Genomic DNA, 23045 nt, shown 5'->3' on the forward strand with positions numbered 1-23045 from the left:
AGCAGCACACATGGAATGTCCATGCTTTTCTCATCATTATGAGCTGAAACTATGCTAGAAACAGTGTGTGTAACATAATGTACATAAAAAATGTGTGTGTCCGATCTTATTGAAGTACTTCCTCATTACACTGGTCAACAATGGTTTTGCTACCTGGTGAATATTCAGGTATGCTGATTCCAAATCTGTAATCAGAATTTGTCTAGCACATCAGGTTCTTGAGTTATGCACATGCCAATATTTAGCTAATCTATTGCTATTATGGCGCTTCTCATGCAAATGTAGATTGTGTTAAAATTAGCACTAATTTGGGTGATTTTGGGTTGCTGAATCCAAATATGGTAAAACAATTCAATCAATAAACTGCCAGTATTGAGGGCCAACATTGCCAGAAATTTGTAATTTTTTTATAATGATTGCTTTGATCAGTCTACAGATGAAGAGACCTGGAGATATTTGGCAAATGCATCAAATCTAGCACACTGCAAATGTTTATGAGAAAGGAACAATCTATCAGAATCAAAATCAAGACGTGGCCAGAACGAGTCCAACACACAGCTGGAAAACACAATGTAAAACACCAGGCATTGATTGATCCACAGAAAGTATACCTTCCTCCCCTGCATATAAAACGTGGCCTCATCAAGAACTTTGTGAAGGCAATGGATCATAGCTCAGATGGCTTTAAATACCTGAAGCAAAAATTTGGGGCAGTCCAAAGTGATGCCAAGCTTAAAGCTGGGATTTTTGATGGACCTCAAATACGTGAGCTTATTAGAGACAAAGACTTTCCATCTAAGCTCATACCCCTTGAACTAACAGCATGGAAATCATTTGTGCAAGTGGTACAGAATTTCTTGGGCAGCCACAAAGCCACAAACTATGAAGAACTAGTTGACAACTTGCTCAAATCATACAAACGCATGGGCTGCAGAATGTCATTTAAGATTCACTTCCTGCACTTTCATCTTGAGTTCTTTCCACCCAATTTGGGTGATGTGAGTGATGAGCATGGTGAAAGATTCCACCAAGATATCTCTGAAATGGAAACCAGGTACCAGGGGCGTTATAATGCAAACATGATGGGTGACTACTGCTGGTTTCTACAGCGTGAAACGTCTGTGACCCACAAGCGCAAGAGCAAGTGTTTGGCTCACTTTTGAATGGTTAAGACTAATTGTGGAGTGTATTAATTTGAGTTTCCTCATAATGATTGATATTTTGGTATCTGTGTATTTTTTTTCACCAGTTGTGTGTTCATTTCTAATAAAATCATTGAGAACAATTTGGCAACTGGCGTTTATTGGTATAGTCACATAACTCAAAATCTTGACGTGCTAGAGAAATTCTGTTTGCATATTTGAAATCAGCATACTCAAATTAGTCATAATCAGTTGTTTCTCTTCAGGTAGCAGACAAAAAGTTTTTTTTTTGTTGACCAGTGTTATTATACTTAGTGTAAGGTCATGTCACTTTACTGGCCCCTTCACACATTACACGATGCTGGGCGAAAGAAGCAGGAACTTGCTGAAAAACTGCAAGAAAAAAATACAAACTGGGGAGCCGCGAAAAATTCCACCTGCTGTCGGGAGGGACACACGTTTGGACAGGTGTGAACGTTACCGCGGCGCTCGGGTGCGTGCACGGACACAGTGCGAGCAACAAAGAAAGTGTGACACCACATCATGCTTCCACAGCAGCAGAGCCATTACGTACTGGACATATGCATATAAATCAACGAAAATATGGAAGACCAAAATAATGCGAGAGCACAGATTCAGAACATTATAGGAACAATGAATGTACTGTTTAAATGTAACACAATCACGTTACTGGTCATGAATCTGTTGTCACTGTAAAAAAAAAAGAAAAGAAAACACAGCAGTCTTTAATATTTGATTCCTGTTATAAAGAAGGGACAATACAAGTATCATCCTCTTGTTCCTCTGTACATGAGCCATGGTCATAGACGTAAACAAGCTTATGGACTGACATGAATGAAGCCATGCGCTCATATCATGGACACACAAGCCGGCACCGCATGTCCAGGTGTCCAGCGAGTGGCATGCCGAAGGACACCGTGTCATGTGGACCATTCCTCATGTGTTGGACGTGAGGAGTCAGATTTCCAGCTGAGTGTTCACATGATCAGATGGAGCTTTTCACATGAGGCAGCCTGCCTGATGATGTGTGCACTGACGTGCCCGTCGCTCCCCGCGTTACGAAGGCAATATGTGTTTTATTGTATTTCCATGTGAAGACAGCATGCCCATGCATGTGCCTCACGGTGGAGTGTTGCGATGTGATATCCTTCATTGCATGACGTGTTCTCCAGCTGTGACTTGCGACTCCATAGATCTCAACAGCTGCTGTCGGCAGTGACACACCCACCTCTGCGGGCCAACTCACAGTTCACAGAAAAAAGTCTCACTCTCTGTTCCTTTGTTTTGTGATTAATATATTATGTGTTTGTTATGAAAATATGTATGTAGTTAATTTGTATTTGTTTATTTGTCCTGCATCTGAGCTCTGTGTTTTAATGTAGCACATCGTCTGCACTATCAGTTCCAGCTGACAGTGAGTCACTGGCCGGCAATCAGCTGAAATTGAGAAAAGCGATCACCCATGAATGAGTCATGAATGAGTTCACGCCGTTCCCCTTATCTTATGTTTTTATTTCTTTTCCACTCTGTCTGTCACGTGGACTCCAGTTATTGTGGTGGTTCATTAGCCTCGCCAGCTGGCTCAAAGTAAGGTTCACACTGTGCCATGCAAAGTCAGATGTTGCTGGCTGGTACCCATGTGATCTTGTCTGTACGTAATTGTCAGCATATCATGAGATCACATCCACACATGTGTATTGCATGGAGTGTGGACAGCTGATGTTGTTCATGGCATGATATGCGTTCTCCAGCTGAGTTGTGAGTACACAGCTGCCACCTGTTCCAGGTGGACATGACAGCGATCACACTCCGGCCATCTCAGCTGCACCTGACAATGTTAGATCATGGTGTGTGTTTTGTGGGGGGGGAGGTACACCTCACACCATTTGTGTTTCAGGGGGGCACACTTGCATGACATATGTGTTGCTTGGTAATGGCACACTTGCTCAGCCAGCTCGAATATGGTCACCTGCAATCTGCTCTCGTGACAGCTGCGCAAAAAGACCCACCTTTTCTAAGTGCCCTGCAATTGTGTTGGATGTTCGTGGGTGGCACCTAGACTTTGGCTGACTCCAGCCGAGAGTGGGTCGAGTGGCCATTCATCCGGGATTCGCTGACATTTGGCCACTGGTGCGAAGGCTCCCTCGATCGTGCCATTCGGCCACGGTTCAATATGGCCGATGATTTTGTTCACCTCCTTGGCTGTGGTACGATATGTTCGACCTGCATTGACATGCCATGCGAATTCTGCGAACGCGATCAGATGGCATCACGACCTCATCTTGCCCGCCGTTCGAATCGGTTTCTGCCGCAAGTGGCACGTGAATGTAGAGTGCATGTGCTGTGCCCGAATGGATATGGTGACTGCTGTATGAGGCATTCGAGGTGGCTCCTATTTTTCACGAATGACGATTCCTCCTTCGTGCGCCAGTTGCTTCATTCGTGGTATGTGTTAATGAGTCCTACATACTATTTGAAACAGCTTTTGAAGTTAAATGATGTCAAATTAAAGATGCTGGCAACTCGGATCCTCACCCTAATCCACCCAAAAACCCAGATGTCATGATTTCTATAATACGAGCATTATTAAATCAACCTGCTACTTCCACATTCAGCTTACCATCATTGCATTCTCATCTGTGAGAGTTTCTTTCACATTTTCAAACTCACCAAGTGCAAACCGGTTAACTATATGAACTTCACTCACAGATAGGTCAAGTAATAACAGTTGGTAGTCAACAGTTCCACAGTTAGATTTGGTCCACATGGCTGTGGTCTTTGAAGGATCGACGGTACTCATAAAGGTTCACAATTTACATGTGAATAACCAGTCCTGCTAATAATTGTAATAAATCTTGAAGGACATAAAGTTGAGTTGGTGGACAAACTTTCCATGACTGCCATTGCAGTGTGTGAAGTTTGTAGTGATTAAAACGGAGAGCTGTGAATATGTGAATCAATTTGATGAGACGTTGTGAGGCAGCACATCTTGCAGCGAAGATATAAATGGATCAATGAATTAGCTAATTAAAGGAATAAACAGTATATTCAGAGCAGTCAACAAGTTGTGACTTCAGCTGTCTGCCTGAAACCATGCATTAAATTATTTTGATCACTTTTTGATTAAATGCTTGTCTTTGCACATCAGATGACTTTGCTCCAGAACATCTGGAGCTTTGGAATTCACCACAACTAAAACAGCAATGACATTTCAAACTGATGGTAAAATCTGACAAAATAAAGGATACCTACACTCCCAGAACTGCTGAGCTGTAGGTTGAGATTATCACCTTACACAGGAGGAAGGGTGATTTGTGTTGTCCAGACTGTTGTCTGCTACTCATATGATGTGTGTCCATAAAGTCAAACCTCTGTTCACCTACCATCTGCAGTCACAGTACATGCTGTGCAAAGATTTCACATTCCAGCAAGGTGTCATTTATGTCTTCACTTTTTTTTTATTCTTCTGCCAGTCACTCATCAAAGCAGTTCATCATTTTTTATTTGTCTATCTCCCTCAGGCAGTCCTCTCAAACCCTCACAAACTAAAAAACAAGCACAGAAAATGTTTTTCTCACTCTAACTGAAGAATATTTGCACTCATTTCCCATGTTTCATTTAACCAGCCATCAATCCAAGTGGATTCAACCCACTGCAGAAACTACAAATTGCCTAAGATTTAAAAGTTTACAAGAAGCACATTGCAGCTGTAAAGTATTGACAGCACTTCACTTCTTCCACATTTTGTTATGTTACAGCCTTATTCCAACATGGACAACATAATTTTTTTCCTCAAAATTCTATACACAACACAGTATAATGACAATGTGAAAAAGTTTTTTTTTTTTAGATTTTTGAAAATGTATTAAAAATAAAAAAAAACTACTTCCCTCAAAATTCTACGCACAAGATCGCACAGTTTTTTTTTTTAGATTTTTGCAAATTTATTCAAAAATAAAAAAAAATAAAAAATTATGTGTACATAAGTTTTCACAGCCTTTGCCGTGAAGCTCAAAATTGAGCACATCCTGTTTCCACTGATCATCCTTGAGATGTTTCTACAGATTAAATGGAGTCCTCCTGGGGTAAATTCAGTTGATTGGACATGATTTAGAAATGCAAACACCTGTCTGCATATAAGGTCCCACAGTTGACAGTGCATGTCAGAGCACAAACCAAGCATGAAGTCAAAGGAATTATCTGTATACCTCTGAGACAGGATTGTCTCGAGGCACAAATCTGGGGAAGGGCACAGAAACATTTCTGCTGCTTTGAAGGTTCCAATGAACAAGTGGCGTCCATTGTGTGTAAATGGAAGAAGTTCAGATGCACCAGGACTTGTCCTAGAGCTGGCCGCCCATCCTAACTGAGCAATCGCAAGAGAAGGGCCCTGGTCAGGGAGGTGACCGAGAACCCAATGGTCACTTGGTCAGACCTCCAGCATTCCTCTGTGGAGAAAGGAGAACCTTAACGTAGGACAACCATCTCTTCAGCATCCACCAGTCAGATCTGTATGGTATAGTGGCCAGACAGAAGCCACTCCTTAGTAAAAGGCACATAGTAGCCTGCCTGGAGTTTGCCAAAAGTCATCTGAAAGACTCCACAACCATGAGAAACAAAAGTCTCTCATGTTTGATGAGACAAAAATTGAACTCATTGGCATGAATGGCAGGCATCATGGTTTGAGGAAACCAGGCACCATTTCTACAGTGAAGCATGGTGGTGGCATCATCATGCTGTGGAGATGTTTTTCAGCAGCTGGAACTGGGAGACTAGTCAGGTTTGAGGGAAAGATGAATGCAGCAATGTACAGAGACATCCTGGATGAAAACCTGCTCCACAGCGTTCTTGATCTCAGACTGTGATGACAGTTCGTCTTTCAGCAGGGCAGTGACCCTAAGCACACAGTCAAGATATCAAAGGAGTGGCTTCAGTACAACTCTGTGAATGTCCTTGAGTGGCCCAGCCAGAGCCCAGACTTGAATCTAATTAAACATCTCTGGAGAGATCTAAAACTGGATGTGCTCCCCATCCAACCTGGTGGAAGAGGTGCTGCAAAGAGTAATGGGCAAAATTGCCCAAAGATAAGTTGCCAAGCTTGTGGCAATAGATTCAAGAAGACTTTAGGCTGTAATTGCTGCCAAAGCATTGAGCACATACTTATGTACATATGTTTTCTTAGATTTTTATTTTTTAATAAATTTGCTAAATTTGTCATGTTGTCATTATGGGGTGTTGTAAGAAAAACTTTGAGTGAAAAAATTAATTCACTGCAGTTTGGAATAAGGCTGTTACATAACAAAATGTGGAAAAAGTGAAGCACTGTGAATACTTTCCAGATGCATGGCACTTACCTCAGTGTTGAGGAACATATTGGCTGGATAAATCCAAGGAGAAACCAGCATTTCAGTAGACCGGGGATAATAGATGGTTACGTTTGGTAAATGGACTGCATTTATATAACACTTTTCAATCTGGATCAGATGCTCAAAGCTCTTTACAAATAATGCCTCACATTCACCCCAATGTGAGGGTGTTGCCATACAAGGTACTCACTACACACCAGGAACAACTAGGGGATTAAGGACCTTGCCCAAGGGCCCTTAGTGATTTTCCAGTCAGGCTGGGATTTGAACCAAGGATCCTCTGGTTTCAAGCCCAATGGTTGTCTGCCTAGGTGACTGCCTTCCAGGACTCAAGGTGGTTTTATGATGTTGTGGATGTGGAGACATGTTTCCACACTTGACTTGTAGGTGTGCTCTAATATGCTGTGGTTGTTATAAGATGCCTTCATCTTCATACTTTGGTGCATGTTCTTAATCTCTCAAAAAGATGTTACATTCAGGAAAATTCAATACATGACATATAGTTGTATGCAAAAGTTTGGGCACCCCTGATAATTTTCATGATTTCCCTTAATAAATCATTGGTTGTCTGGATCAGAAATTCCAGTTAAATATATCATATAGCAGACGAACACACTGATATTTGAGAAGTGAAATAAAGTTTCTAGCATTTACAGAAAGTGTGCAATAATTATTTAAACAAAATTAGGTAGGTGCATAAATTTGGGCACCCTTGTCATTTTATTAATTTGAATACATTTAGCACTAATTATTGGAACACAAAATTGGTTTGGTAAGCTCATTGACCCTTGAATTCCTTACACAGGTGAATCCAATCATGAGAAAGGGTATTTAAGGTGGCCATTTGCAAATGTTTCCCCTCTTTGCATCTCTTCTAATGGCAACATGGGAGCCTCGAAACAACTCTCAAATGACCTGAAAACAAAGATTGTTCTACATCATGGTTTAGGGGAAGGATACAAAAATCTATCTCAGAGATTTCAACTGTCAGTTTCCACTGTGAGGAACATAGTGAGGAAATGGAAGACCGCAGGCACAGTACTAATTAAGGCCCAAAGGGGCAGGCCAAGAAAAATTTCAGATAAGCTGAAGCGAAGGATGTTGAGGACAGTCATAGTCAACCCACAGACCTGCACCAAAGACCAACAACATGATCTTGCTGCAGATAGTGTCTCTGTGCATCGTTCAAGTATACAGCACACTTTGCACAAGGAGATGCTGTATGATGCTGTAATGCAGAGGAAGCCTTTTCTATGTACACGCCATAGGCAGAGTCGCTTGAAGTATGCTAAAGCACATTTGGACAAGCCAGCTTCATTTTGAAGTAAGGTGCAGTGGACTGATGAAACTCAAATTGAGTTATTTGGACATAACAAGGGGCGATATGAATGGCTGAAAAAGAACACAGCATTCCAAGAAAACACTTTCTACTTACAGTAAAATTTGGAGGTGGTTCCATCATGCTGTGGGGCTGTGTGGCCAGTGCAGATACTGGGAATCTTGTTAAAGTTGAGAGTCACATGGATTCCACTCAATATTAGCAGATTGTTGAGAACAATGTTCATGAATCAGTGACAAAGTTGAAGTTGCACCAGGGATGGATCTTTCAACAATACAATGACCCTAAAAACTTCTCAAAATCTACTAAAGCATTCATGCAGAGGAACAAGTACAATGTTCTGGAATGGCGATCTCAGTCCCCAGACATGAGGGCATACCAAATGTGGTAACACCAAATTTTGGTGCTTTGGCTAACTATGTAAAACCAGCTGTCAAGAATTTGGGAGTGATATTTGACAGCTGTTTGAGGTTCGATCAACAGATAAATTCTGTTGTCAAAGCTAGTTTTTTCCAACTTCGCCTTTTGGCTAAAATAAAGCACTTTCTCAGTAGACGTGATCTTGAGACGGCCATTCATGCTTTCATCAGCTCCAGACTTGATTATTGTAATGCACTTTATTCGGGCATTAATCAGTCGTCTCTTGCACGTCTCCAGTTGGTGCAAAATGTTGCTGCTCGTCTTTTGACAAACACTTTTAGACGTGAGCATATTACGCCCATCCTGTACTCACTCCACTGGCTTCCAGTTCGTTTTAGAATTGATTTTAAAATTTTAACATTTGTTTTTAAAGCTATTTATGGCCTTGCACTTCCCTACTTGTCTGAAATTTTAACTTTGCGCACCTACAGTAGGACATTAAGGGTGTCTGGCCAGCTTTACTTAGATGTTCCAAGGTCAAGATATAAACGCTGGGGTGATCATGCTTTCGCGGTAGCTGGCCCCAGACTGTGGAATGAGCTACCTCTTGAGTTATGTACTATTCCTGACCTAGCACTTTTTAAATCTAAGTTAAAGACTTATTTATTTAAACTGGCTTTTAACACTTAGTGGGGAGGTGACATGTTCTGTTATTTTTATGTTCTTTTTTTATGTGTTGTTTTATAATTTTATTTTATATGTGTTTTATTTTTGTAAATTTGTGTTTTTAATGTTAAGCACTTTGGACACCAGTCGGTGCTGTTGATTGAAATGTTGATTGATTGACCTGAATATTACTGAAAATCTGTGGTGTGATTTTAAGCGGGCTGTCCATGCTCAGAAACCAACAAACCTGAGATGTTTTGTAAAGAAGAATGGTCCAAAATACCTTCAGCCAGAATCCAGACTCTCATTGGAAGCTATAGGAAGTGTTTAGAGGCTGTTATTCCTGCAAAAGGAGGATCCACTAAATATTGATGTATTTTTTTTTTTCTTGTTGGGGTGCCCAAATTTATGCACCTGCCTAATTTTGTTTAAAGAATTATTGCACACTTTCTGTAAATCCTATAAATTAAATTTCACTTCTCAAATATCACTGTGTTTGTCTGCTATATGATATATTTAACTGAAATTGCTGATCCAAACAACCAATGATTTATAAAGGAAAATCATGGAAATCATCAGGGGTGCCCTTTACATACAACTATACGAGGGCTGTCCATAAAGTATAGGTCCTTTTTATTTTTTTCAAAAACTATATGGATTTCATTCATATGTTTTTACGTCAGACATGCTTGCTCCCTCGTGCGCATGCGTGAGTTTTTCCATGCCTGTCTGTGACGTCATTCGCCTGTGAGCACTCCTTGTGGGAGGAGTCGTCCAGCCCCTCGTCGGAATTCCTTTGTCTGAGAAGTTGCTGAGAGACTGGCGCTTTGTTTGATCAAAATTTTTCTAAACCTGTGAGACACATCGAAGTGGACATGGTTCGAAAAATTAAGCTGGTTTTCAGTGAAAATTTTAACAGCTGATGAGAGATTTTGAGGTGATTCTGTCGCTTTAAGGACTTTTCACGGTGCGAGACGTCGCGCTGCGCTCTCAGGCAGCGTCATCAGCCTGTTTCAAGCTTAAAACCTCCACATTTCAGGCTCTATTGATCCAGGACGTCGTGAGAGAACAGAGAAGTTTCAGAAGAAGTCGGTTTCAGCATTTTATCCGGATATTCCACTGTTAAAGGAGATTTTTTTAATGAAAGACGTGCGGACGGGTCCGCGCTTCGGGACGCAGCCGACGCGGTGCGGCGGCACAGGAAAAACACCTCCATGTTGATAACCATTTGTAAATCCAGGCGGCTTTTGATGGCTTTCAGTGGAGTGAGTATATGAGAAATTGTTTATCAGCTGGAGATGTTCCAACTTGTCCTCAAGGCTTCCAACAGAGGTGTTTTTCCTGTGGCGGAGTGTCGCGGCGGCTGCGAGCCAACGCTGCAATCCGCCTGCACGTCTTTCATTAAAAAAATCTCCTTTAACAGTGGAATATCCGGATAAAATGCTGAAACCGACTTCTTCTGAAACTTCTCTGTTCTCTCACGACGTCCTGGATCAATAAAAAAGTGAAAAGTCCTTAAAGCGACAGAATCACCTCAAAATCTCTCATCAGCTGTTAAAATTTTCACTGAAAACCAGCTTAATTTTTCGAACCATGTCCACTTCGATGTGTCTCACAGGTTTAGAAAAAATTTTGATCAAACAAAGCGCCAGTCTCTCAGCAACTTCTCAGACAAAGGAATTCCGACGAGGGGCTGGACGACTCCTCCCACAAGGAGTGCTCACAGGCGAATGACGTCACCGACAGGCGTGGAAAAACTCACGCATGCGCACGAGGGTTCAAGCATGTCTGACGTAAAAACATATGAATGAAATCTATATAGTTTTAGAAAAAAATAAAAAGGACCTATACTTTACGGACAGCCCTCGTACAATTGCATCATATGAATGTTATCCATCTCCCAAAGCAATGAAGCCCTCATGTATAAAACAAACCCTCTTTGTCTTCTGCTTCTCCAACAGTGATTTGTATGACTTCTACCACTATTTTTACATGCTGACCAATGTCCTGTTCTACGTCAGCTCAGCCATCAACCCGGTCCTCTACAACCTGGTATCGGCCACATACCGCCAGACCTTCTTCTCCACACTGCGATGCATCTGTATGCCCTGCCGCCAAAAACCCAGGAGGCATTCCTGCACTCTGACCCGCCACTCCGTCAGCATGTCCAGCAACCACACGCTCTCCACTAACATGATCAAAGAGACAGTGTACTGAAACATACAAGCTTTTCTCATAACATCCACCAGCTATCACAAGGTGTAGTTACAGCTGGCTTGATGAAGAATGTACCTGGTTCAGTTTGGGACAATGGCATTTCGACAAGCGGATGCTCCTTTGTAAATATCACAGTTTTTTGGTGAAATCACAAAACTATGACATATGAAATACGAAAACGTGAAAGGATGAGAGGAAAAGAGCACTTTTAAAAAGCAAACAGAATATGGAAATATTATAAAAGTTGTGTACATCTTTTTAATCAACCATTCGTAGATTACTTGCTTGGTGTAAATGACTGCTGTTTCAGTATCTCTAAACATGGCAGTAGAGAAGTAATGATGATCTTCATGATCGTTTCTATGTAATATTAACTTTTATTGTGAAAAATGTGGCATGGCCGATGATATCAATTAAGCATCTTCAATTTCAAATGTTTGGCCAATGATATGTATTTAGAGTTATAGTAAATTTCAAGAATTACTTAAACACACGGGGAAATTAAACAATCACTTTTTGATCATGTTAGCCACTATGATATTTTCTTTTTGTCTGCTGAAAACTGGCAGTATTTTCACTGCAATGTACTCTAGTAAAGGTTCACTTATACTCCATTTATGCATGTAAATATATCCCAGAAATTTAAATGATGTAACTGCCACTGCAATGCATCCACTAGAGGGCACTGCACAGGCTCAAACGTTTTTGACATGAAATGAGGCAGCAGTCAAAGACATAATGACACTTTTAAAAGAACGAGTAGACAGCCATGTAGATGGAGGTGGTCATATGGTCATTAAATACTTTACAAGACTTGGTCCCCAAACAACTCATCAAAATTTTACAAAATTAAAAAAAAAAAAAAAAAAGTTATGTACTTTTGCTTATGGTTGTGTGTCGGTTGAACTTTGGCTCCACTACCTCCACAATTTGCGGTTTCATGCTTATCCATAAACTTGCAGAGAACGGACAAAAATACGGACACAATGAATGCAGAGCATGGACAGAAGACTCCATCCATATCCATATTTAAAGTTGAGCATAAATGAGGCATAAGAAAGAAGCTGCAATCTCCTTTGATAATTTATTTGTATATTAAGATCCTGTTTTCAAAAGGTTTTTAAGATGAAATGAATGATTGCGAATGGGGTGGCCATCCAAAGAGCTGAGAAAATCAATCATATGATCCAAAGGGCAGTAAATCAATTCAAGTAACCAACTTATATATATATATATATATATATATATCGTTTTTTTAATTTGTTTTTTTTCTGATATCTCAAAATATCATAAATGCCAATATATAACACTGACATGTGTGTGTCCGCTATGCAAAGCCACAGTAATTATGTAATCGATACCAAATGTTACGTTATGTTCACCTGATGAACCCAAAAATGCAGACGGAGACAAAACGAGTAAGTGTCAAAAACTTGAGGTTTATTGGCTGTGCCAAGAACAAACAGACCAAACAGTGGTGAAGTGACAATATGTCAAACAAAGGAATTTGAAAAATGACTGTGGCAAAAACAGGGTGAAAGCTGAGCCAGCTAACAAATACAGCAGTGACTCGAAGACTACAGGAATACACAAATAATGATTAAGGTACTTGCAGGGAGCAGACAAAGGTGAATGAATCCTCAACTGAAGACTAACAGGTGAGGGCTTAAATACTACACAAACTAAATGATTGCAGGTGTGGGGAATCAGCATGAACAGAAGATACCCGTGGATGAACAGAACACTAATCAGAATATTGATGGTGCAAAACAATGCAACAGATGTCAAAGGGTGAGTGGACAAATAAATAAATAACAACCAACCATAACTGAAAAAGAGGAGAAATCATAAACCCACAAACCAACATAGAACTCAGGAGTTATTAAAGTGAAAGGGTGGAGGAACTAACACAATGATATAAATGAAGTGAAATCATAAACCCACAAACCAACACAGAACTCAGGAGTTATTAAAGTGAAAGGGTGGAGGAACTAACACAATGATATAAATGAAGTGAAATCATAAACCCACAAACCAACACAGAACTCAGGAGTTACTAAAGTGCAATGGTGGAGGAACTAACATTATTACATAAATGATGTGATCAGAACACAACGACTATAAGAACTAATATTAACCAACACCCAGAACTAATGCAATGTGGAACTCAAACAACACCAGACTGAACAGGTGAGGATGCAGGGGTGGAACATGGGGGGGCCGGGTTTATGTGGAAATGATTGTTGTACAAAAGCTTCAGATATCTGTCAGATAGATGATGACTGGAGTGCAGTTTTAAGCAGAAACGGGGCGATAATCTGTGACTTGCTGCTGAAGCTCCGAAATGATGCATGCGCAGTGAAGGCGGGGGTACCGATTTTTACGAGGGACCGTACTAAGTGCATCAACAAACATACTTTTCAGAAGTCAGACACTTCTGTATTATAAATCCTTTGTAAAAACTGATTTGCTGAAATATTCAAATATTTTGAGATATGCATTTTCCTTTTTTTTTTTTTTTTTTAGCTATAGGCCGTAATTTTTCCATCAATTTTCATTTTAGTTTCTATGTACTGAAAGTAGAATATATAAAATTTTCACTCTCAGGTCAGGTTTATTTATTTATTTATTTTACTTGTTTGGGAGTGCAACTTGTACTTCCAGTGTGACTTATATACCAAAAAATTAAACATTCATTCTTAATAATAACAGTAATTATTATAATGACTTCCAGGATTTTCCAAGGAATCACCAAACAAAATGCACTACTGGTAAAAGAATAAATTCCAATAATAATAAAAATTACACTACAGCAATGCACAAAAATCCCAAATTAAATAACTGATAATACAGAAAAAGGTGTGATTTATACTCCAGTATCGTATATGCAACTACAGGTGCATCTAAAAAAAAAAATTAAATATTGTGAAAAAGATCAATATTTTTTGCCAGGTATTTCAGAGAGTGCAGCACGGTGGCTTGAGTGGTTAGCACTGTTGCCTCACTGCAAGAAGGTCATGGGTTCAATTCCCACCTGTGGCCTTTCTGTGTGGAATTTGCATGTTCTCCCCGTGTTTGCGTGGGTTTCCTCCAGGTGCTCCGGTTTCCTCCCACATCCAAAGACATGCGGGTTAGGTAGATTGGAATCTTTAAATTGTCCATAGGTGTGCGAGTGGGTGTGAATGTGTTTGTTTGTCCTTTTGTGGCCCTGCGACAGACTGGCATCCTGTCCTGGGTGTACCCCGCCTCGTGCTCTATGACTGCTTGGATAAGCTCCAGCTCCCCACCACCCTTAATTGGACTAAGCAGTTGAAGATGAGTGTGTATGTCACAAAAGTTAGATGATAAATCAGGAGGCCTGGAGACAGGGCCCGCTCCAGGAGGTAGAAGCCGGGAGCTGCAGTGCAAACAGAACCAGGTAGGTGGAGTAGGAGCTGATAGGAATCCAGGGCAGGAATCGGTGCGAGGTGGCCACAAACGGAGCCAAGGATGGAGGAGTGTTCTGTGAAGACAAGGAGACAACGATGAGTAGAAGCACTCTCACAGTTGGCTCAATAGAGGAATGTTCAGAGTTCAGCAATGCAATGAGGCAGTTCAGATTTAGCTGACACTTCCTCAGAATTGTTCAGGATCAGGAATGGCTTGATAGTTCTTATAAGCTTAGCACAAAGTTCAGTTTAGCCCATCCAGACAGCCGTACTGCGCGTCAGTGCATCACTGAGACATGGTGACTCGTGGCGCCTGTGATTGTGGTGTAACATCCAGAATGAGCATGATATCACAGATCTGTTGTCAGTCCCCCTCATGTGTCAGAGGATGTATCTGCAAAATCATGTTATCATGACTGTTAGACCCCGTCCAGACAGCTGCACTGCACGTCAGTGCATCACAGAGGCACGATGATGTGCAGCGCTTGTGGACACGGTGTCACAGGTGTAATAAACATATAATGACCGATACATCTTCCAAACCATTAGAAGACCTAATGATGCAACAGTTTACCAAGGCACTCCAATGTAAATAAAGTAAGTAATCACCTTTGGACTGGCTCCAGATGCACTTCCCACCACAGGGCGACCACTCGACACACCCAGCCATCAGTTGTCATGTCATCAGTGTCACATGGGTGCAAAGTGGGATGGTGACATCCGCCATGATCGGAGGACAGATGCACCATCCACTATGAAGTAATTATTCCATATGATGCTGTGGTGTTCCTGCGTGGGCCCATGTCATCTGATTGCTTCAGTGCACGTGTGTGTGGCTGGATCACCTAATCGCCTCTGCGCGCCTGTGTGGACTCACCTCATCAAATTGCTTTGGTGTATGAGCCTGTCTGGACAGTGGGCATCCGGCTGCCCACTAAACAGTTGATCACCTGGAGAGGGAGAGAGCATGTGTGACGGATGTAGTCTTCTCACATACATGAATCTGTACACGATATATTCCTCAAACTACATATTGTGTCACCAGCTGATATACGGCCAGTGAATGATGGCATTTGTAATGATGTTGTGATGATGACAGTTGTAACCTTTTACTGCAGAGGAGGTCTAGATCATTCTGGCAGGACGTGACATGGCCTGCTTCAAATTCACCTCTGACCACGATTAGATTGTTTTGAATGCTGTTTTGATGCCATGAGAATATTTAGCACTCAGTCAGATTGCAGTTAGAGTCCACCTCAACTGCCGTACGATATATTTCCACCTCAAATGCACTTTGATAGCATGTGCTCGACATTGGGGCTGGCTGTGGCGACTGTACCCAATTGTTTAAACTGCTCTCAGAATGCTGTCCAATGTTTTTGACTGCACCTTGACGCTTCTTGAATGTGGGTCAAATTTCCACTCATACAGCATTTGGTCTCATTCGTGCTCTCGTGTGATGGGCTCTGACATGGGTATTATTCTTACTGCATTCTGACAGCATGGTGGGATTCATACTGTGTTCCATCTGCATTCAGCCTGTGTTTTGGAGCTACTACGCATAGCATGTGCAGGGATCATTCAAGGGGGGGTCTGGAAACACTCTGAGTAACAGTATTTGGATGGAATTCTGGCACATTTCTTATACCCCGTCACACATAGCCAGAATCACGCAGAATGGCGTCAGAATGACGACTCAGTGCACATCTGAAAAGTGTCGGGTTTCAGTTCAAAAATATTCTGACAGCCATCTGTGAGAGTCCACACAGTTGGTCAAAAGCAGCCGACCGCCCTGAGTGTGATGCACATGTTCAAAACCCTCCGGGTGTTGTTGAGATGGGACACCTATCCGACGGCGGTCCATGTGCAATTTGAGGACCATCTGACCACAATTTACATATTCTGATGGCAGAAAAACAGGATCTGAAATGATTTGAGCGCGTACGAGGGAAACTCGAGATGGATCTGGCACGGCAAAGCCTGCCGGTATGACCTGGACATGCCACAAATGTCCAACCCCCCCCACAGAGCGCAAAGGAACTGTTGCAATGTATGTGGCAGGCTTCATCAATCATGATAATAATTATGAATTATTATCATGTAGGCAGCACAGTAGCTTAGTGGTTAGCACTGTTGCCTCACAGCGAGAAGGTCATGGGTTCAATTCCCGCTTGTGGCCTTTCTGTGTGGAGTTTGCATGTTCTCCCCGTGTTTGTGTGGGTTTCCTCCGGGTACTCTGGTTTCCTCCCACATCCAAGGACATGCGGGTCAGATAGATTGGAGTCTTTACATTGTCCATAGGTGTGCGAGTGGGTGTGAATGTGTTTGTTTGTCTGTTTGTGGCCTTGCAACAGAGTGGCGTCCTGTACTGGGTATACCCCGCCTCGCGCTCTATGACTGCTGGGATAGGCTCCAGCCCCCGCGACCCTTGATTGAACTAAGCAGTTGAAGATGAGTGCGTATTGTCATGTACAGTGAATGTGAACAGCGGCTATCAAACCGAAAGCACCGTGCGCTACTGTGCGCATGCCGCCACAAATCTGAACAGGCTGTTATATCCACATTAGACCTTACAGTACAGATATTTGTCCATTCCTTCCCATTTATGATGTAAATAATGTCAACCATTGTCTCCATCATATCTGTATATAACATGGCCAGCTGCGCCTCTCCGTGGTGCACAGTAACACGTCAATCCATGTGTCAGGCTCAGAGCTGAACGGATCTCACCGCTGAAATATATGATCATCTTCTCACTCTGTAGGAGATATGACATGGAACTGTTGTGCCAAACCGTGACAACATTAATAAACATGAATCTCACCTCCAACAGCGGCCCAGGAATGTTTCACAGCACAGACATGGATGTGGAGCCGGGACAGCAGCCTGTGGTTAAAATCTTCTCACCCAGCTGCTGTGTGCTGGAATGAACCATGCAAAACATAAATCCCATGTGATAATCCAACCATCACGGTGTCCAGAGTTGTGTTGTGCTGATGAAGTGAGCAAAAAAGATTAAAGAAATTAAAGTTCCCGGGAAAGGTTCCATTTGACACATGGGACTGCTTGGCCCACTGCCTGCAAACCTTACGCAAAGCTATCCAGTGGCACACACGTTCACATGCACCCCACGCACATACACCCTGCGTGTGCTTAGTGGCTCATGCAGCATTATGCATACATACACACACACACAGATGAGTGATAATTTCAACCCCACGCGTGTGCACAGGGCGCACATGTGCCACATGCACTTGCGCACAGCGCTCCCTCCCACTCTGGTCCTGTGTTTACCATGCAGACGCTTGTACATTGGGCAGTCTTCAGCGCCTTTTATGGCCTGTACGTCTGTATGCAGCAGTCTCTATGGAAAAAAATCTGTGCTATCATGAATTTGAATTTTTAGCATAAAAAAATCAGAATATGAAGTTGAATTTCTAAGGTTGTATTTGTTTAGCAACAAAATATTCAGCCTCAAAAGTTCAACCTAAAAAAAAAATTCAACCTAAAAAAAAAGAACCTAAAAAAAATCAACCTCAAAAAATTTAACCTAAAAAAAATTCAACCTTAAAAATTAAACCTAAAAAAAAAATAGAAAAGCAGGGAGAAACAATCAAACCCTGTCTCAATCATCCAGCATTTAGTAATGCATCACGTAGTCTTTGTTTCTGTGTAGGCTCTCAGTTGTCCAGGTGGTTTCCATAGTAGAGAAGCTTGAATCTTCGAATCTTCGACTTCTACACTGTGTCCAGGGACCATTGTGGGTACCCACATACTGTGAGGGCTTTACGTACAAGTAATACTTGTACGTGCAGAAGTCCCAGAAAACAAAGAGACGAGATAGACAGGAGACGGAGACAAGAAGAAGAGTGTCTCTCCCTTACTGTAATCCTACAGAGGATCTTCAGACAGCACAAAATCCAAGTTTACTTTAAACCGGTTAACACCTTGAGACAGAAATTAGTTCACCCTAAGGACAGGATCCCTAGTTACAAACAGAGCAATGTAGTGTATTATATCAGATGTCAGGAAAACTGTAATGAACACTACATAGGTGAGACTAAGCAACCTTTAAACAAGAGGCTATACCAGCACCGCAGAGAGGTCGCCAGTGGACCTCAGTCTGCAGTTCATCTCCACCTGAAAGACACTAACCACACGTTTGAGGACAATGAAGTTAAAATCTTAGCCAGAGAGAAGAAATGGTTTGAGAGAGGTGTCAAGGAAGCATTCTTTGTAAAACAGTTGAAACCCAGCCTTAACCGGGGGGGGGGCGGGTCTCAGACACGCTTTGTCCCCTGTTTACAATGGGGTACTCAGGTCAAAGCAGTTTCAGTCTTTTGTTCATGGTAATGAATCATTCACATCATCAGGAGAGTCGTCAAGGGAGCCATCAGGGGAGGCTTCCATCCCATCATTAGGAGAGTGCTAACTAGAGCACAATAGGTGCTAATTAGACCTATTGCTTAGTCACTAGCCTATAGCAGTCGGCCTCTCAGTAGGAGGGGTCTGGTTAGGTTAAAAACTCCAGCTTTTGTTGGCTTCTGGTTTATTCTTCTCTACAAGAGTTAAGACAGAAGTCAGACTACCAGAGCAAGAATTTTAGCTGCGGAAGCTTCTGTGATTTGAAGCGAAACGTCCTCATGTCAAGCAACCCAGTCCAGTCGAAGATTCAAGCTTCTCTACTATCACGTAGTCTTCTTCCTTCGATTTGGGCTTGGTGTCACATGACCAGAGGAGCAAAACATGATTGGTGGAACGTTGGATGATTGAGACAGGGATCGATTGCTTCTGCATTTCTACTTTTTGAGGTAGAATTTTTTTAGGTTGAATTTTTGGAGGATTTTTTTTGTTTTTGGTTGAATTTTTGAGGTTTAATTTTTTTTAGGATAAAGTTTTTGAAGCTGAATATTTTGATGCTAAACAAATTGAACCTTAGAAATCCAACTTCAAACTCTGATTTTGATGCTAAAAAAAGTCAACCTTAAAAATTCAAATTCAAGATTTACTTGCACAAGTCTGTGTCATTTAAACTGTTGTCTACATGTGCTTTGGATGCCATCGTCCAGCTGTGGACGAAGTAATCTGGATGTGTTCTGACACTGCTGACCACGCCTATTTTCCTCTCAACTGCATTGGATTATGGCAATATTTGCCATGTTGGGCATGGTTCATGCACATTCTTGCTATGTGTGACGAGGGCTTTAATCCCTCACAGATGTTGCACGAAATGTTTTTTTTTTCCTATTTTGCCTGATTCTGCCTCCTTCATGCTAAGTGTGAAGGGGCCCTAAGAAAACACCCAGCTCCACAAACATTTTGAGTTTACTAAACTTGACAACTTTCATGAAATGTTTCTTTAAGTTGCTCAAACTTAAAAGCATCTGTATTGCCTTGAGATTTAAAGTTTCTTGAAGTTTTTCAGTGTTTTGGAGCCCCAAGAAATTGATACATCACTAAACTTCAAGTCTTGCTCATTCTCATACTTGACTTCATGGTTAAAGACCCCTTCACACATAACACAAATGAGGCCGAATGGCGCACGGAGGGGGATTCAAATGGCAGTCATGAAAATCCGAGCCGCACTCGAACGCCTCATACAGCAGTCGGCACAACAGTTCACCACAGCACATGCACACCACATTTGCATTGCGCTCATGTAGGAAACTCAATCGAATGGTGGGGGAGATGCAGTCGTACCACCATTCCACTGAAGTCACAACATTCGTACTGCAAGTCAAAGAGCCCTACAAGCCAAGAAGGGCCTTACGAATAGTTCGCCCACGTCGAATCCTGGCCGAATATCCCAATCGAGCAAGCCTTCACACTACAGACTGAATGAGGGCAAATGGTGAGCGAATGGCAATTTGACCCACACCCAGCTAAAGTCCATGTGCAATCAAAGACCTCCAACAGCAGTCACAGTGCACTTTCAACAGCCAGGCCCATTCGCGCAGCCAGCTCAAATGTAGTGCACAACACCTCAACTGAGGTGTGGTCCATGTGTGACGTCACCCACTCTGCGTTTGCGGGATATTCGCCATGGGCAGGCATGTCAAATCCTGCTGGCATGTCCAGCTTGTGCCGTATGTGCATCGCCACTGGATCCCGTTCATCATGTGATCCATCAAGTGGATTCATGTTTCCATTTATTTTTATGATTGGAATTTCTGTTATAAGGAACTAAAGCTGTCAAATGGCTCCAGACCAACACACCCACCCACCGTGAACCCTTTAATGGAATAAGCAGGTATAGAAACTGAATCAATCAATACTCTTTGTGGGCCCTCCCAGACCAGGACAGTGTGTCATAGTGATTTACGATGGAGTGCCTGACATCAGCAAGACGTCACAAAAGTGAATCTAAGCAGAGGAACATTTTCAGGTTTAACTCCGTGTTCATTTTAGCCAACAATAGTGTTATTTCCACAGCATGTGATCTTTGCATGAATTTTTTTTTCAATTAATGGCAACTTGGATTTAAAAATATATAAATAACAAGAAAAAACAAAATGAGACTGAAAAAGCATTGACAAATGTTTTAACATCTTGTCATTGTATTTTTTAAACAATAGCTTATTTTTAATCAATGCTTGTAGTTATTTCAGCTTTTCTTTATTATAAAATATTTGAATTCATTTAAAATGTGATGATTTTGCAAATTGACTGTCAGCATTACAGTGGTGGCTGTGTGTTAGCAGGATTTATTTAAAATATTTTCAGGCAAGACTATGGAATGATAATAACATAAAATTTGGATTTGTGATCCAGATATGGCTTCTGAAACAGACTGAAAAGCAACCGGAAGCCGTCTGAGCCACCCGAAAGCCGTCCTGTGAGACCAACACGGAGGTGGTTTTGTCCCGCGCCATGAGCGGCATGGTGGCACAATCCTCCGCTTCTCTTTCCATGAAAAAACTCCTGTAACAGCAGAATGTGCCGAAAAAGTGCTGATGTCCACGCCTTCTGCCTTTTTTGTGAAAGTTAGACAACATCCCGGATCAACAAAGCCTTCATGTTGGAAATGATCTGGTTGTTTGAGCGGGGTTTGAGCTTGTCGATCGGTGCTCAGAGCGCGCCTCGCTCTCAGACGCTGTGGGTGGTCTTTAAACCGGCTGGAGCACTACTTAATCTGTGTAATCCCCATAAAATCATCACTGAAAGCCATCTAAATTTTCCGAATGGTGTCCAGCTGGAGGTCTCTCACAGTTTCTGGAAAAATTTGATGCAGCAAAGCTCCAAATCGTTCAGACATTTATTTGCAATAAAAATCTGACGAGAGGGGTGGACCACTGCTCACACAAAACCTGCTCACAGGCGAATGACGCAACCGACAGGCGTGAAAAAACTCACACATGCGCACGAAGGTTCAAGCTTGGCTGACGCAATCACACGTGATTGAAATCCTTATGGTTTTTGCAAAAAATAAAAAGGTACGATACTTTTTGGACAGACCTCATATGTATAGAGAAGTTGTGTCTTGATGTGACCTTTTAATGACTGTTTCAATATGACACTTCAAAAACAAATTTGTTTCATGATCTGATAATATTTCAATCATGAACAAATTATGAACAAATGCAGAAAGCCTTCATCAGCAGATTTGCGTAAATGGAAGACTGGCCCTGGGGGGCAGACAAATGAGCTCTCAGTGCTCTGGCAGACTCGAAGCACTCATTCTGAAGCTTTTCTCACCAGCTGTTGCTTCACCAATCACAAACAGGCAATGAGATCTGGGACTCCAACTTCTCCTCCAGGAGCAACACAAGGACATGAAACAGAGAATTATAGACGTGCTGCCTAGACTGTTTGTTTGTTTTCAGAATGCAGTTTGAAAGCCACAGAGGTTGAAGCTTGTGTATACTGTGGGTGGAACAAACTGATTTCCATTGGATGGGAAAATCTAAATGTATGTTAATCACTTTGCTGTAGACAAATGAGCCTCAGCTGTGACTCTTTCCTTCATACCTGTTGTTCACCCCACAAAAAGCTTTTTTTTTCTGTTTCATACAATTACTGTGTACATGCACCACAATGCATCAACAGTTTTAAACAGTGTTTCATGAAGTACAGCAGGGTGATAAGCAGCCATTTGCATGCATGAGGTAATCGGTATGATCACCAGGAACACAAATCTGTCAGATATTGAAAATCCATTGCGCTTGTTTAATTAAATTGAGTTAATTGACCCGTTAAAATAACCTGCTATTTGAAAAAGAGGACAATGGTAACCAAGTGGTCAGTGCACTTGCTTCCAAAACAGAAGCTCCCCGATTCAAGACCATCTGTGCACATTCTCTATGTAATGTGGAGTTACATCAGGAAGGCCCAAACCAGTGTCAAATCGTCATGATCGACGGCTGCTGTGGCGATACTGAGCACAAAGACAAAAGAACTTAATCTTTGAGCAGCGCCCGGTCTGTAATAACTCACGGCACCCTGGACAGTCATTAACAAGCTTCCCATTGACAAATGACACTTTAATCCAAAAGTCTTTTTGCAAAGT

The 23045-nt window shown here is 41.8% G+C and overlaps 1 protein-coding gene across 2 annotated transcripts in view; it reads left to right on the forward strand.

Annotated features, from left to right (window-relative positions):
- ntsr1 (neurotensin receptor 1 (high affinity)) overlaps positions 1 to 18476 on the forward strand; it is a 336505-nt gene extending 318029 nt beyond the window's left edge. Inside the window, exons 4-6 of one of the 2 annotated variants that reach the window (XR_004561220.1) lie at positions 10856 to 11812; positions 14427 to 14430; positions 18465 to 18476. Coding sequence is in view for 1 of the 2 variants with exons in the window: in XM_034172122.1 (XP_034028013.1) it covers positions 10856 to 11111 (256 nt within the window). In the remaining variant the exon portion in view is untranslated. Of the gene's footprint in view, positions 1 to 10855; positions 11840 to 14426; positions 14431 to 18464 lie in introns of those variants that run through there. The other variant, XM_034172122.1, reaches the window with a different exon arrangement.
- Positions 18477 to 23045: the final 4569 nt, after the last annotated feature.

The sequence above is a fragment of the Thalassophryne amazonica genome, chromosome 6 (assembly GCF_902500255.1).
Source record: "Thalassophryne amazonica chromosome 6, fThaAma1.1, whole genome shotgun sequence".
Taxonomy (NCBI): Eukaryota; Metazoa; Chordata; class Actinopteri; order Batrachoidiformes; family Batrachoididae; genus Thalassophryne; species Thalassophryne amazonica.